The sequence below is a fragment of the Nestor notabilis genome, unplaced genomic scaffold (assembly GCF_000696875.1).
Source record: "Nestor notabilis isolate BGI_N333 unplaced genomic scaffold, ASM69687v1 scaffold6212, whole genome shotgun sequence".
Taxonomy (NCBI): Eukaryota; Metazoa; Chordata; class Aves; order Psittaciformes; family Psittacidae; genus Nestor; species Nestor notabilis.
Genome location: NW_009918645.1, coordinates 27592 through 44789, shown reverse-complemented (window position 1 = coordinate 44789; position 17198 = coordinate 27592). Strand labels below are relative to the sequence as shown.

Below are 17198 nucleotides of genomic sequence, written 5' to 3'. Positions count from 1 at the left end.
GCCGCCTCAGCAGCTCCGGCCCCCGAGGAAAAGGCGGGAAAGCGAGCGGACCGCGGAACAGGGAGCGAGCGCCTGCACCCTAACACCCTCCACCCCGCCCCAGGCCCTCAGGAGCGGCACCTGCGGTCCCGGCCAGTCACCTTGTGCAGATACAACATTAAACTCGCCTAAAACCCACCTGCCTTTCTTTATCTGATTTCATTGTTAATAGAAATGGCTTTAATTTCCATAAAAAAAGAAAGAAAAAAGCCTGCAAAATAGGTTGTTCTAGTGTATGTAGGCCAGCGGGTGATGCAAAGGGAGTACTTTTCCCTAAGTCAGTGCAACCAGCAATATTTCTCAAGGCAGATCAATCTTACAAACTACGTTTTATGATTTTAATTGTTTTGTTGGTTTAGTTGTTTGGTTTGGTTGTGGAGGTTTTTGTTTGTTTTGGTTGGGGGTTTGTGTGTTTTGGTTGGTTGGTTCAGTTTTGGTTTTCCAGCTTTTTCTACTGTTCTCCCAGGATTTTGCCCTCAGCCAGTTAAAAGTATTTTGCCCTTCACTTACAAAGACCAAATACAAAACCTACATGAACCAAAATCCTAACTCTGTTTCAATTTTCAGTGTTCTCATTAACCTCGAGCATCTGAGAAATTTTACTTTGTATTTCCTTAGCCAAGTTTTACGTTTTCACTGGGTCTAGCTGGGGAGGAGTTCGCTTTCCACACAGAAGCCCCCCTGGTGCTGTGTTTCATATTGGTGACCAAAATGGTGCTGGTAAGGCCTGAAGCAGGGCCTGCACAGCACCAGGGACTCATTCTGTCCCCTCAGCAGGAGTGATGTGCGAGGGACAGCAGTCCTGAACTGACTGAGATGACATTCTGTGCCATACATCAGGCTCTGCAATAAAAGGGTCTTCCCAATGCGATCATTGCCTGGGCATTGGTCTGCTATGGGGAGGTAGAGTACCTCGGCATCTCCCTGTGCAGCACTTACTTAGGTCTCTGTTTCCTCCTCACCCTCCACTTATTAAACTGGTTTTATCTTGATCCACGAGTTTTTCTCTCTTTGCTTTTCCATTCTTGGGGGGTGTGGGGGGTGGAAGGTGTGTGTGCTTAGTAGCCACTACAATACTGTTCGCATCTTATCCTGCTTCACTTGCTTGATTTTTTTCCACAGGTACCATGCATGCAATATTTTTAGCAGTGATTTTCAATGAATGCTTCTCAGTAAGTTCGTGCTACATCTTTTGGGCTCTTATTGCTGTAGTGAAACAAAATGGCATGAATCTAACTTCAAAACTCTGCAGCTCACTGACAGCTTAGCTACCTATGCAATGTGTTTATTTATACATAACTTCAGCTGAAAATTTGCCTTTGAAATTTCAACCAAGTTTTTCCAACTATTGTGATTAGAATGCCAAAGGCCATTTAAAATAAAACCCAGATCTTAGTCAAACTTGAATCTACCTAATAATAGTCTGAAGTGCAAAAAGCTACCAAACATTTCTTACGTTTCTTGAACTCTCATTTTCTGTTCATCTGAAGTACTGTAGATTTAAACTACTTATATTCTACATTTCAGTATAATATATATTGTTAGCAAGAAATAACCTTAATAATTAAAAGTGCTTGCATTTTTACAATGCTGAAAAGTTTGACTGTACTTCGAGAACTCACTAGTGCTTCAAATTGATTTTAAGCTACTACTGTTGGAAGATTTTTAAGGGAAAAAAACTTCTAACATGAGAAATCATATGCATTAATGACTAATTTATCAAAATAGGAGTTTTGGTTTACTTTAAAACAGAAACAACAGACAAAACTTTTATCACATTTTAGTTCATTTCAAAGCAAACCAAGTATCCTACAACACATATGCACATACATTTTGTACATCATCTGATTACAAAAATGAATGCTTTTTTTAAAATGCTGCTAGAACAAGTAGCTGAAGATACACCATCAGAAATTTCTGCTTGAAAAGATCCAGTATCCTTTCCCACATAAAACTGCACTATTCTGATGTCTCAGCAAAATAGAGGGCCAAGTCCTGTTAAATTAAAAACACTGAAGCTTCATATGTTAGTACAAATATTGTTTTCTGAAGTGAAACACTGCTCCCATACATTGCTACATTAAAACAATTTGTTATCCATTCATATAGAGGCACTTTTGCTTTTATATTCACAATGTTTGTAAAATACTATACCTTGATCATTTTCATTTGATTACAACCCTCCCTTTGTAATCAAGCCAAGAAAAAACACCATAGTATTCTTTGGAATATAATACACCAGATATAAAATATCTTTCAAATAACCATTACTTGTTCTATTACTGTGTAATTTTTTTATTAGCATATATTTCTTCCAAATCCCAATTAAATACTACAAATAGGGGGATGAATTATCATACTGTGCTTTAAAGTATGCCAACATCAATAAATGTATACTAAAGCTAAATGAGTTACATAAACTTCAATTTTCCCCTTGGGCAAAAAAAAAAAAAAAAAAAAAAAAGCAGCATCGACAGAAACTTGCAAAAAGTTTTGGAATGCAAGATCAAGGACCTGTTAAGCTGATCCCAAACGACTTCACCTCCCAACATTTCATCTAGTTGGCAACATCCACTGCAATAAATGCAGTTACATTTCTTTAGGTAACCCTTTTTATAAAAAAGGATAAAATGGCCATGAACTACCAGTTGTAAAGTAAGATCTATTGAAAACTGCTTAAGTACAGGTTTCCTGCAATTATTCGTTTTCGTTGTTTTGCATTGTCAACAGCTCCAGCAGCTTGTGTATCATGAAGACTACTGCAGAGACTCTAACTGCAGGTGCATGATTTTTTCTCTTCATATTAACGTAGTTAAATGTCAAACCATAAAAGACACTTATGAGAGATCTTAAATGCTTATCACATTTTGAGGTAGACTGATCTCCAAAATAAAGCTCTTCTACACTTTGATTCGTTCATGACCAACTTCCTTTTGGATCCTTCTCCTTGGAAAAATTTTTCGTTTAAGTGCAATTAGCTGAGGAGAGAAAAAAATACAGTAGTTACTTCTCTGCTGGGCTAGAGGTGCACAGCTGATCAGGCTTTCAGCCTAAAATTTATAAAATCTGTCCCATCCATGGTCATTAAGACAACACTGCACAGAAAGTCATTTATTTAAATTCATCTATTAGGCGTGCAGATTTCCAACGGACTTCTCAATAACCAGAATACAAGCAGAAAGTAAATAATACAGTATGCCTATATTCTGATTATTTAAAGGCTAATTTGTGTATTTATGTTACACCAGGCTACATACAGTTTCTAAAAGATAAACATGAAGCTGGCATCTTAAACATTATTTATACACCTAGCTGTACTACCAAGTTGAGCACCCCCTTCCAAAACCAAGTTACTAATGAAGGATGAGTTTTCTAATGTATACAAAAGGCTGAAAATCAAGAGAAAGATTCATGCAAAAGTTACAGGTGGGAAAAAAAAAAATAATCAAAAGCCAACCTTTCAAGAATTACACCCTCTTCATCAGACCACGGAAAGTGTTACTTAAGGCCCCAACCTGCAAAGAATTACCCATACGATTTGTTCCATTGTCTCCCTCTAAGTTTAGCAGGATTAATCATGTTCAAGAAAGCCATTTTATGCTTGCAGAAGTGGTGGGTTTTTTTCCTTTGGGTCAGATTCATAACCTTTTGAATTCAACAGAAGTCTTTGCAATTACTTAGGGATGAGATTTAGATAAGGCCTCTAGATATCTTAAGATTCTCTTCAGGACTAGAGTATAGCTGTTACTTAAATTTCCTTCCCATTAACTTACTTTGCACCTTTACCAATATGTTTGTTAACAGACAATTTACAAAATAATTATTGATTTTGGGCATCCAAATCTGGCACACTGATGATGGTCCTGACAGCCACAAGGCACCTGAAAAGGGAATACTGCTTTCCTTCCCCCCACGTGACTCTTTTCAAGGAATCGCAACATGGTTCCTTAAAAATTAAAGCAACCTAATCATTGCCATGTAACATCTTTACTTCCTTTATGAAGGTAAAATCCTAGATACTCTTCAAAACCTATTTAAAAAAATCTATATTATGTTATCCTGAAGATACATTAAGCATTACAGATTTGATAGAGTATTAATTTTTACCTGTTCAGCAAAAAACGAGATGATTGTAAACACAATAAGTGTTACTAGAACACAATGTGTCCAGAATTTGAGCTTGTCTCTATATGCCCTCCTGCACAAAGAAAGAAGGAAACAGAAAAACAGCTTCATATATTGCAAATGCAAATATATAAACTTCAAAGAGTTTTCATCAAACAGGCTGAAAGGGTGGCTAGAAGAGGATGGAGGCTCTCTTTTCACAAAGAGCCACATGGAAAGGACAATGTGCAACAGATACAATTTGACTGGGAGAGGTTTTATCTTGATATAATTGTTTTTACAGTGAGAACAATCCACAAGGACATGGTAGAGTCCTCACCATGGAGGTTTTCACAACATGACTGCACAGGGTGCTAGATAATCTCATCTAGGCTCTCTTTCCCACAAAATGTTGGGCCAGATGATCTTTCGAGGTCCCTTCTGACCTGGGCTGTCCCATGACTCTGTAAAATGTTTCTATAAACATGGATTTTCACCAGCAGTTCAGCATGCTTTAACTCATGCTGGTTGAAATCTTTGGCTACAGACAAGTCAAAGCGTGCTTTTGAAGTAATGAAATCTCAATGGATGTCCTCAGAGAGACAACAGTATGTCTACTTCTCCAGCACAAATTTTTACAGATTAACTGCTGAGTGGGTTTGCTCCTCACTCCTGCTGCCACTGCTACAGGTTGTATCACTACAATTCACGCCTGTTCTTGTCACTTATAATTATTTCTACAGTTCATGTCATGTTCTCTCTTTCCTAATATTTATTTCTCATAATTCGCTGATTAGCAACAAGATTACTATACTAATCTTCTTGCCTCATTTTTTTCACTGTGCCCGCTAACCTTTTGCTTGTATTCTCAAATCGACTACTCCTGACATTTCTGAAGTTATTGTTTATAAAATCTCAAGAAGCACATAGTTTTCACACATTATGTAAAAATGAGACACATATATCTTTTCTGATGATTATCCAGCTGATTATTGCTGACAGATTAAAAAACAACAACAAAACAACCCTTACTTAGAAACTGAACAGTTTATATTGCCCCTGTGCAACAGGCATTCCAAATAGTGGGGGTTTAAAGAAAGCCAGAAGTTCTGAATTACTTAAAATTACCACCAAACAAACAACTTTTTCTTTGAAGTGGGTTACAGCCAACAAATGAAATACTAATGACTTTATAAGCACCAGAAAAACCTGCATCCTGCAAATCTCAAGTTGTGGTCCGTTCAAATCTTGTCACATTATTTTCATCTTTAACTCCTTCATGACAATTCCAGGCGAACAAAATTGCTTGTACCAATATGTTCTATAATTCTATGCTACCACACTACAATAACTTGAAGATAATCTCTGTAACATACCATTCTTGGAGTTCATGCATGTGAAGGAAACGATTCCGATATTCTCTTGGCAATTCAAATTGGGAAGGTATGGGAAACATTGATTCATAAAAATCCCTAAGCACCGCTTTCACTGTTTGAGCATCCTTATGATTGTGATCAATGTTGTCATTTAGGCAAACAAATTTTCTAGAAAAGAAGTCATTGTTAGAATATTTCTTTAGTAATATAACAAAGGTATTGGCAAGCCAAGAACACAAACAAAATCATTTTAAACAAAATTGATACAATATCCTTTTAAAACCAAATTGATACATTTGAAACTGGTAATCATTTTCCTAATTGTTGCATTATTTTAAATTGACTTGATTTTAGTTCTAAGAACACCAAGGCTGACAGTGAGTCAAAACCTTTGAGGAATCCAATGACAAGACACATTTCTCTCTATTTATATAACGCTGCCACCTAATGGGCACTAGTATACATCATCCCGGAGCCCACCACTGAATACGGACAGCATGTTAAAAGGCCAGCATTATAATTTGGGTAAGGGCTTTTGTAGTTTCAAATAAATTAACATGAGTAAAGTAACTTAAATAACAAAGTGAGCTTCACTGTGGATGTAAACATACTGAATTATTAATATTTTCCTGTGTATGCTGCACTCTTTAGAGAAAGTATATAAGATTGTAAAAGAGAAGGCAAAGCTTGGTCCCAGGCTTTGAGTTACTGAGAACATTATATAAATTGGGCAGGACATGACTTGAATCACAGACCCAAAGCTGACTGTGTATAATCAACCAAAATACAAACAACCACCACCTGGCTAGAATTTATATGGAAATCACTCTGACCAAATAAGCATGTTCCCAGTAATGCCTCTGAGAGAGTTATTTCTAATACAAGAAACACACAACTATCTAAGCTACTATAAATTAAAGAAACTAAGTAGCAGCTAGTGTGCCACTCTGACCTGGTACTTGACAACAAAAATTTCCTTTCCCGCATTTGGGCAAGGTTATGTGCTTTATTTATATTGTGAGATAAAAGACCCTTACATTTTTCCCAGAGGGAGAAATTGAATCTGGTGACATATGCCTTGTAATCACTAACCTTTGTAAATAAGTTGTTCTGGTCAGCTGTATTCTCTATAGTATGGTGTGCTCTTTCAAAGAGCAAAGTTCAGACTTCCTACATGAAACTGGAAATAACCAGAATTCCAGAGCCCAGGAATTGGCCTACACAGGGCATTACCACTTTTCCTCAGCCTGTACCAAACTTGGCATAACTGGTAACCTTGCTCTAGACAACTACGCACAGATTATAAACAGTCATTCAAATTGCTACATCTAAAAAGAACAGAATAAGCCTCTCCTCTTCAAAGATGAGCAGGCTATGTCTACCCTATCAAGTAATACTGCAAAGCAGCTGGTTATGGCAATCATGTCTACACTATAAGCATTTTGGGAGTTTACTCTAGACTATGCCTGACCTTGTCCCGTGGACTAGCAGCTCATTAGCCTTTGGAATGTACTAGCTGCTCTCCTGGAACATACAACTCTGTTTAGTTTCATCTGAAACATGCACTTTATAGACTGAGAGGCTGCTACACATAGCAAACCAAAGCACAGTGAGTGATGAGGATCTTAATCTGTTTTAAATGGAAAGACTGTTTTAACCCATCCAACAGAAATCAAACCTGACATTCCTTTGGATATTCCAGAATTACTGCCTAGACAATTAAAGCTCACTTTTCTATAAGGACGTAAACCAAACATCAGTAAATGAACAATACTTGTAGTTCATCCCAAGAGAGATACTGAATACCTGTTTTTAGAGACTGTGTATAATTATTGTTTTATATGCAGGGAAAACGTGGCAAAGAGAAGGAAATGGCATGCCTACATTGGCATGCCAGCTCTGCTTTGCTAACAAGATATGGCTACAGTACTGCATTATAGTTGGCAGGAATACAGCCCAAGCAATTGATGCAACCTCACTTCCCAAACCAGCCAAAAGCCTGTGTCTACAATACATTGTGTTCCTTAAGAGAAAAAAAACCAAAACAACAAAACAAAACCGTAAGGGTATGCACATACGGAGTCTCAAGCTGAGTCCATTATGGCATGCCAGAGCATCATATGAAAGTCAGGGAAGATTCAAGACAGACCAGCTCACCTGCCTCATCTTGCCTGCCTAAGTTCCCAAATAAGTCACCCATACGCAAACACATCCTCATTTAAGGATGTAATCACTCCACAGAGCAGGCAGCTCCATTTTAAGTCACTAGCAGGCCTCAATCCATTAGGCATACTCATACCACAACCAGCACAGCATCAGGATAAGCCTGACATCAGCAACCACTCTTCAAAATAAGAAGCCAGTGATTGCAAGCATGAACTTGAACACCGAAGGTGAGAAACTCTTGTTACACACCCTCCTTTGCTTGAAATCACACATCTAAAACAAACAAAAAACCCAAACAGATACAAAGACAAAAGGAAGAGGAAGCAGCAGGATGAGTTGGGGCACTGCCCTCTTTTCTTTTGAGCCATGTCTTTGTGGGAACCAGAATGCAGGGGTTATGTGGCCAGAAGGCACTCTAGTAAGGAGGAGCAAGAGATACAAACCTTCATCTGCAAAATGTCTCAAAACTTGCATTCCCCTTTCTGAATGAATGACCTAGCAAGCAGCACGGCATAAAAGGCAAGTGAAAACCTGCTCTTTATGTACTTTCCTGCTTGCTCTGGTTTTTGACACTTGTCAGACTCCTCCTTGAAGCCAGACTCACTAAACTGGCAGACAACTCTCTAGTTTTCTAAAGACAGAAGCAAGATGCAAGGTAGAAGTGTGCAGCCAAGAGCAAGGGAGGAAAAGAGACCAGTGGAAGCGCTGTCTCACTAGTCCAAGACAGCTAGCTATTATCTCACCAAGTCTCATTGAACTCTAGTCTTACGCAATGAGCTCAGCACTACAGTTAAAGTGCTTCCGCAGGTTCAGACTGAAGTCTCAAATACAGTATCATTTGCTTTGCAAGGTGATTGCTGTGAAATGTATTCCATGACATTTGTTTTCCCCATTTATCTCATAGTCATTTCAGAAGCCTAATTTCAACACTTCAATGCCTACTCTCAGATTTGGGTATATTGTATTACGGGGGGGGGGGGGGGGAACCCACAAAAACGACATCTTGCCATGCTGTAACAGGCATGAAAACATGATAAATAATAAAAAATTTGGAACAAAATAATCCACACCTAAGTTTTATTTTAAAATTGCTACATAAAGCAAGTCAAAATGCTCTTTAACATAAAATTGCCTGCAATATAAACTGTATGTCCTCTAGAATGGCAAAAACTAAAGCCTCAAGAATAGCTGAAGTCTACCTATAAGTTTTCAAATGGTTTAGATATAAAAATGTAACAAAAATTAATGAGATAAGCCCTACCATAGAGAAAGCAGTCACCTAGCTTCAGTTAAACAGAAAACATCACAAGTACTTTTGGTTAAAATTGGTCTTACCCTGTAACACAGAGTGTAGAAATACAGAAATACAGCAATGAATTATTACTTTCAACACACAAACAGTTTAAATAATTGAAGCAGGAAATTAAAACCACCCCAAAACTTCATACAAATCAAGAAACAGGATACCTGGGATTTTTTCGTATGTCATCCAGCTGGCCAACTACATGAGACACATTTGTGCGAATCATTTTGAAGGCAATTTCCTCTTCTCCCATGATTTCAAACCTTATTGTTAAAATAATATTTATACATTAATAAAGCAACATAAAGTCAGGTTCAATAGATATTAATCTTCTTTTTAATAACGTATTTCTAATCTGACTGGACAACCTTCATCAGAATTTGCGATTTGCTTTCTATCATCTTATTTACATTCTTCAGCTAATGCGCTTGCACAGAGACACTTTCCTACAGATTTATTAATAGCCACACATAACTCAAAGAGCTTAATTCTAACACAAAGTATACTAACTATGAATTTTGGCATAAACATAACAATTGATCTGAGAGCAGACATAACACTATACTATTTACTTTTTTGGTTTGTGTTTTTAAACACAATTTACAATTGTCATTCTTTTCCAACTACCAACCCTAGAAAAATCTTAAAATTACAGAAGAATATATAGAACTACAACATTAAATACAAAGAAAACCTCTCACCCACCTAATCAACAGCAAATAAAACAAGTATATGAAATGCAGAAGTATTATATCATGTCTGAAGGATATCTTGAGTTTGAAGGAGCATTTTACTCCTAGTTAGCAGTCTCACTACAGGTACCACATTGTTCACCCTTCTTAACTTGATACAAGAAAATACCCCGCTTGCTCCTTGAAGTCTTACCTTAGAACCTACTCCATTTATAAAGCTCACAAAATTAATAATTTAGTATTAGAGTCCAACAGAACAAAAGAGAAACATGCATCTTAATGATATAAATACATTACTATAAATCAGTTTAAGTCTTGCCCCCACTCTAACATTTTTCAATCTCATTCGTTTTGTCAGCTTTTCAGTTTTAACAAACTCTCCTGGAAAGGGAATTACTTATAAAGCTTACAGCACAACTTGAAGTGCTATGAATTAATGTATTATAATGTCCAAAAGCTACCCTAAGCAGCATCTGTACCCTTCTTTCATTCTAGAGTTTTAACTGGCTTTGTAGCCATTCCTGGGGCAACTGCATGCTTCAGAGACTCTTCACTGTTGCTGGTAAGGTGACAGATAGGAGACAAGGCTATAAGCTCCACAACAGCAAAGAGCCTCAGTGGCATGGAATTGGTTCACAGGTCTCAGAAAAGCAAGATATGAGACAACCTGATCTTAGGCTGATGTATGTAGCTACAATTATTCAAACAAACCCATGGTCATGATCATGGTTTGTCCTGCCCTTTCCAAAAGGGGATGGAAACCCTTTTCTTGTCCCCCTCCCTCCATGTCACTCCTCCTTGCAGGAAAAACAAAGGGTAGTTCAGGCTAAAATGCTTTTTCTGTTCTTTTCTCTTTTTAAGTTTCAGCAGAAAGAAGGATGAAGCAGATTTACAACTTCTAGGTACAGGACAGACTCTTTCCTCCTGTTTATGCTACTTAAACTGCCCTCGCTCACTACATATAGTCAATTTATATAGTCATCTAAAGATACTCCAGTTTACTATGGTACAGTACAAATTAGGATCTGGCCCGATGACAGAAGCAGCATGGAAATATTTATTCAACTACATAAGAAATAATGAAAAAAAAAAATCACATCATTCTGCAAAATGAAACATAAGTAGATACCAGTATGTTTCTTCAGTTCTACTGTTAAAATAAATGGAGCTAAGATTTGTTAACATACACATATGATGTTTGATCATGTACATATTTATACCTCTTCTTAGTGCTTTACAGAATCAAGGACTGGAACAACATACTGCAACAACATACCTGTATTTGTTTTTGTCCTTGTATGCCTTACGAATCCTGTCAGTCACAGGTTTGCAATTGGTCACTAGGTTTTTTGTTACTGGAGGCTGGAGAAAAAACATTGTTTAGATTATAGGTTATTGAAAATTATAGAGTCTGTTATAAAAATGTACTTTGTAGAAAATTTCTATTAAGCTAGAAAGGCCTGCGTATACTTTACTCTCCTGGAATTAAAAGCAATAATTTCTTGGTCAACTGCTGAGGGGAAAACCAAACCAAACCAAACCAAAAAGACACAGGTACATAGCATCACAATTTCCTATGCATACAAATATTATATGAAAAATACAGATTGTTTTTGGCAAAAAACATTGCAACTTCTAGTTTTCATTGTCAAAAAGTATTCAGAAATTCTAGCTCGTTTGACAGCTGTCTTTGACATTCCTCTGGCAGAGGCCACCAGTAATACTGGCCAGGCAAACTCCGCAGAACAGCTGATAAAGACAAGGCCTTATTTCTATCACAGGCTATGTTAAAACAATTCTGGGAGACAAAATCCCTATTCTTGAGGGATATTTCTATCACAGTAGATTCATTCCAAGAAGTTTAGCTGTTGCAGACAAGAGAAGCAAAAATAAATTAGGCCCCTGTGCTAAACACAGATGCTATTTTGTCACTATCTGACCTGACTAATATCATTAGTACATTAGGCATTACTGCTTAGATTAGTAATATTTTAATAACTCTCCAAAAAGATTAATTTGACATTGTTCCCAACCACCGAGACTTATTTTTAACCCAAAAAAACATATTCATGGCAGCCATCCTTTACTACTGCTTTTCAAAGCTTTTACTTCACAGAATTTTGCAGACTGAATTGAGAGGTATAAAAAAGCAAAATGAAGGCAGGCTATATTGGATGTAATGTCCTCAGACTGTGCAGGATTCTCAAATCCACACTTCTATTTCTTCAAATCAGGCTGACAGAATGGCTTTATGTAGAACTTTGCTGGAATTCAGATGTAAGGGAAAATCTTTTTAAAACCTTGTAACATAACCTGGTAAGAATACAAGGCAGGACTGATCTCCAGAGAGAAGAAACAAAGAAGAAAACATAGTCAATGCCCACACATTTATCTACACACACATTGTAGATCTCTGTATTATGATTTGTATGTGTTTGGGATCAGTAATGCTCTTTACTACCCAGAAGTCCATGACTTGTGCTCACCAAAATGATTTTTGCTTTGATACAGTATTGGTTTGAAGCTAGAAAACACCAGGTCATCAATTTAGCAAAGTACATGCACACATTTTTTTCAAATGCATAGGTTGATGCAGGAATTAAATTTTCATTGTAAAAGAAATTTAGGTATTTGCATAAGATTTGAAGATTCCTAAATTCCAGCAGGATTTAATGAGAATTTAACCACTAAATGAAAATAAGGACTTATATCCTTGAGGAACATCTGGTCTTAATACCTCACTTTTCACAGAATGGTTTAGATTGAAAGGCACCTCTTGAGCTCATCTGGTCCAACCACCCTGCTCATGCAGGGCCACCTGGTGCCAGCGCCTCAGGCCTATGCCCAGGCAGCTTGTGACTATCTCCAAGGATATTCCACAAATGGGCAACCTGCACAAGTGCTTGGTTACCCTCACAAGAAAGAGGTTTGCTGATGTTCAGAAGGAACCTTCTGATTTCAATTTGTGCTCGTTGCCTCTGGTCCTGTCACTGGGCACCAGTGAGAAGAGTCTGTCCATCTGATGGTTTAGTGGCTTTTTGGATTTTGTTTTGTTTTTAAATACACGGGCTATAATTCAGACAAAGACTTAGCAGAAAGTGCTAGTCAGAGACCTTACTTTCTTTTTCGTCCGCAACAGTACATTTTCCTAACAAGAATGACTTTTTGAATCCCATATACAAGAACATTCTAAAGCTCATCTTTTCTCTGTTTCTGAAGGAAATTAATGTCTTTCTAAATTAGGAAGTGGCTTGTAAAATTTTTTATTTTATAACACATCATCTACACACAAGTAGAAATTTTTGCAAACACAAAACCAAATCAGCACAATCAATATATACTCAGCAAAGAAACCAAGCATCTTTTAAGACCAATGTTTCTTACCAGATTGGGATCATAATATGCTTCCTGAGTTGGTGGAATAACATGTATCTGAGTGATGTTGGCAGGCAGAGCTTTAGAACAATTTATTAGCATTTGTTCTAGACCAGTCAAATCCTAACAGAAAGAGAAGGGGAGTTAAAAAAAAGATAATCCTGTTTTCTCACTGACATAGTTCTAAAAATTTAGAGTGCACAGACATATGTTATCTACAAAACAAATTTTCGTGCTACTGACAGAAGACAATGTTCAATAGCCCCCAATTCAGTAACTGCTGAAGTGCGTTGGACTCCCCCCCTACATCTAAAGGAAAGGAAATGCATAGTTGAACTGAGACCAGATAAAGCGTGACTTAATGTCATTTACATTTTTAAACGAGAAACACCCCTTTACTGATGATGTCAGGGCTGTAAAAAATGCCCAAACCAGCAGTGGCATATTAAATCCTAAATTGCGCAAACAAATAGAAAAGTGAATTGAAAGGACAGGAAGATCTGATCAAGGCCAGGAACACACTAAAGCAGGGCTGTCTTGCAGCTATACCAATGACTTTTTGTGGTGTTTCAAGAATAATTTAATTGTTTCGTTCCAATTCCTCTCTGTAAAGCATTCTCTACCAACTGTCTCCAAGAGTGTAAGTCCTACAAAGACCATTTATCAGGTTCCTAGAGAATCAGAAGTGTGAGTCTTTGTATACGGTCATAGTATTTACTAGTATGAGTTCTTTGCTACCCTTTTTCCCAATTCTTTCTTTAGGCCACAAGTTCCTCAGGGCAAGAACTGGTTTACTATGCAAAAGCAAGAGTAAGCATAGCAGGATCCCACTCTTCATAGTGGCTTTTAGCAGTGAACAGCTTTCCTGACAAACTCATGCTAACTGCTTTCTTGAACTTGGACACCAGTGATCTATTTTCCCGATGCTGCTAGAACACAATTTAATTGTTGACTCCATAGAACAATAAGGTAGAACACTTACATTCTCCAGCTAAAGTTTAAGCATTGCCAAATATTACAAGGGTAATAAAGATTTAGCTCATCTTAACAGATTTGGACTGTAAAACTGAAGTTACTCTAAACTGGTAAGGAAAGAGTACCTGCAAACTCAATGGTAATTCATGGATTCTAGTGGCCAACGTGCGAATCTCTCGGTCAGACAAAATGCCCGACTGGTCTGTATCAACCTCATCAAAGATCTGAGAAACGTTCAGTGGCTGGACTGCACTCATAAGATAGTAGAAATATGAAAAAGCAAACTGCATATCTTCTGAGTGCCGCACTTTGTGAAACGATGTCTTGTCAAACTCCTCAGGAAACCTAGGTAGGAATATAAAATAATTTAAGTACTCCAGTTTCTTAAAGTAAAACATTCCTTACCTAAAAAAACATTCTCAATCAGAATTTTAAAAGATCCTCAAAAGTCTCTTTTTGTTAGCACAACTATCATGTTGTAATAAATTCCCTATTTCCTTTTACGAAATACGATTTTAATGAGTAGCCATCAACACATTGGGAATAACTATAGCAAAGCATCAACTGAAAGGTAGAATTACCAACAGTTTTACATTATTACAAACACAGACATACTCACATATCCTGTAGCTCTTGCATAACAGTCCGGTCAATCATGTGAGGCATGTGAGCAGGGACTTTTCGAGATGTAAATCCAAATTTGCTGTTTAAAAGCTTATTTACATATCGAAGCGAATCAGCAAATGTATCTTTCAACTGCCTTCCAAAATATTTACCATCAGTAAAGTATGACATTTGCTTGAGTAATGACTCTTCTTCCTAAACAGCAGGACAAGTATAAGTCAGTTATATTACCTAAAAGAACAAAAACATTAAACAGATGGAAAAAATGACATTTCAGCCAGGTGCTAACTCTTCCTAAGATGTAAATATTTTTCTTCATATTCCTTAGTCCTCTCTTAAAAAAAAAAATTAATTAAAAAAAAGGTAAACTTTGCCTTTAAATTTTCATGCTTTCAGGCAAATTAGTGTATAAATAAAATTTCTCAATATTAGTGCTCTGACACCCTGACACCTCACACTAAAGCCCCTGTTTGCCATCAGATTTATTTGTAATATTGCCTTTTTTGATTATTCATCCACATTTTATGAACTAAAATCCCATAAATATGAAGATTCCTCATGCAAAACCCAATCTCAGATGAACAGAAAAAGTTATTCTTAAAAACACTGTCCTTTTGCTATTTGGCTTAGTGCAAAGCAGTTGTTACCAACTGAAGCACAATATCTATCTTCTCTTCTAGAGGTTTTCAAAACTGCCTAAATGCTTTGGCTGGAAGCAGAGGAAACTTCCTACATGTTTTCTTGACATGGCCTGGATATTCAGTTTTGTTGGCAGACTTTCAATTTAACTTTTAGAACCCAAGTATTTAACATTATACATATTTTTTTAATTTTTTTTTAAATAAACTGCATCAATATTTGCATAAATGCAATCAAAACAACATTTAAGCTTTCAGTTGTAGTGCTATATACATCTGAACAATAGCACTGTGCCAACATATAATGAATAAAAAGTGAATATGACCAAAAAAAAAAAAAAAAAGGTAGTAGAAAGGGAACAGAAAGCTATTCACCCAGCAAAGAGAGGCCTACATCATAAACAAATTAGATTTTATGTGGAAAGTCACAAGGAGCTTTGAAAAAAAATCCCCTCATAATTGCCTCAAAGGCAAGATACATTCCAAATGAATAGATTATACTAGAAGTATTCCACTAAATGCAGAAAGAAGCAAGTATTCCAATAAACAATAACATTAAGATACTCACATCTAGAAGGTCCTGGAAATACTTCTTTTTCTCCCATGGCAAAAAGCCTTGGTAACTTCCAGCATAAGACTGTAATTTTCTTCCCACTGGTCCCTCTTTTACACCTGTATCTACCTGCACATGCCCTTTTCCTCCTTCCATTCCTTGTGCATCTTCTCTAGTATCTAAATTCACAGTATGCTTTGATTTCTGGGTTTCCCTTAATATGAGTGCATTCAATACTTTTTCTCGGGTTTCACTTTTATTTCCCACAGCCTGGGAGAGAAGTGCGGATTTAGGCTTTACTTTATATATAGGTTGGTTTGTGTTCACTGTTATAACAGTTCCTTTTGTTCCTGCAAGCCTTGAAGGAACTTCTTCATTTGCTTTTATTGTTTTTATTTTACCATTGTTTACATCTTTATAAGGCTTCTGCGATCTGGTATGGTTCTTCTGGTCTTCTGAACCGTTATGCACTACCTTCTTTTCCAGGTCTATGATACTCTTTAATGTAGTTAAGAACTGGAAAGGTCTCAGGAGAGCAGCCTTGGATAGGTTAAATCCTTTCTGAGTGATATCACCATTTAATAGTTTTGCATCCAGCTTCTGCAGTGCTAGTAGAACATCTTCAGGAAGGAGAGACATGTTTACTGATGGTATTATCACCTCTTCATGTAGACTCTCTTTTGTGCCATTTCGACGTCTCCTGACTCTTGGAAAGCGTTTTTCTTCAGGAATATCTTCAAATATCATTTCGGCTTCTGGTATTGAAGTTACAGTTTTAAAATCAGAGTTCAATTTTTGCGTGGAAGTTGTGTTTGGTTTTGGTTCCTCTCTAGTATCAGCTTCAACAGCTACCTGCATTTTAAATTCTTCATCGTTTTTATTTAGAAATGTAAGGTTAAAATAGACCACGGTTGTATTCATACCACTATGCATTATGAGGTGGATAGTCTTCCATTTGTTAGCAACTGAAGCATGTCGGATAATTGGATTATCACTATACGAACCCTCAATTCCTCTCTTGGCTATTTCACTGAAGCTGAAGTAGGGCAGACATTCACCTTTGGGAATAACATAGTAGGTCTGATTAAGCTGAAGTGTCACCTTGTACATCTCTTCAAAGTGATCTGGGAAAAATCCAAGAAACAGATTTCTGTCAGTTTGCAGTGTGACACTTAGCTTGCAGTCTTTTTTGAAATGTAATATGCCCAGCTAGATTCACTACATTAGCAGGGAGACAGCTCTGTGAAAGAACACTTACTGTAGTCTCCAGTTTCTTGCTCACCTATCTTTAATAATGACTGACTGGAACATACTCAGATATATAAAGCTGTCAGACATTCCAGTGATAATTCT

At 37.0% G+C, this 17198-nt stretch overlaps 1 protein-coding gene across 1 annotated transcript in view; it reads right to left on the bottom strand.

Moving 5' to 3' along the window:
* Window positions 1-3506: 3506 nt before the first annotated feature.
* GNPTAB (N-acetylglucosamine-1-phosphate transferase, alpha and beta subunits) overlaps window positions 3507-17198 on the bottom strand; it is a 36763-nt gene continuing 23071 nt past the window's right edge. The window contains exons 12-20 of the mRNA XM_010009825.1: window positions 15861-16969; window positions 14650-14849; window positions 14156-14375; window positions 13065-13178; window positions 10957-11042; window positions 9153-9251; window positions 5520-5687; window positions 4147-4237; window positions 3507-3554 (exon numbers count right to left, since the gene is read on the bottom strand). Coding sequence (XP_010008127.1) covers window positions 3507-3554; window positions 4147-4237; window positions 5520-5687; window positions 9153-9251; window positions 10957-11042; window positions 13065-13178; window positions 14156-14375; window positions 14650-14849; window positions 15861-16969 — 2135 coding nt within the window. The remainder of the gene's footprint in view (window positions 3555-4146; window positions 4238-5519; window positions 5688-9152; window positions 9252-10956; window positions 11043-13064; window positions 13179-14155; window positions 14376-14649; window positions 14850-15860; window positions 16970-17198) is intronic.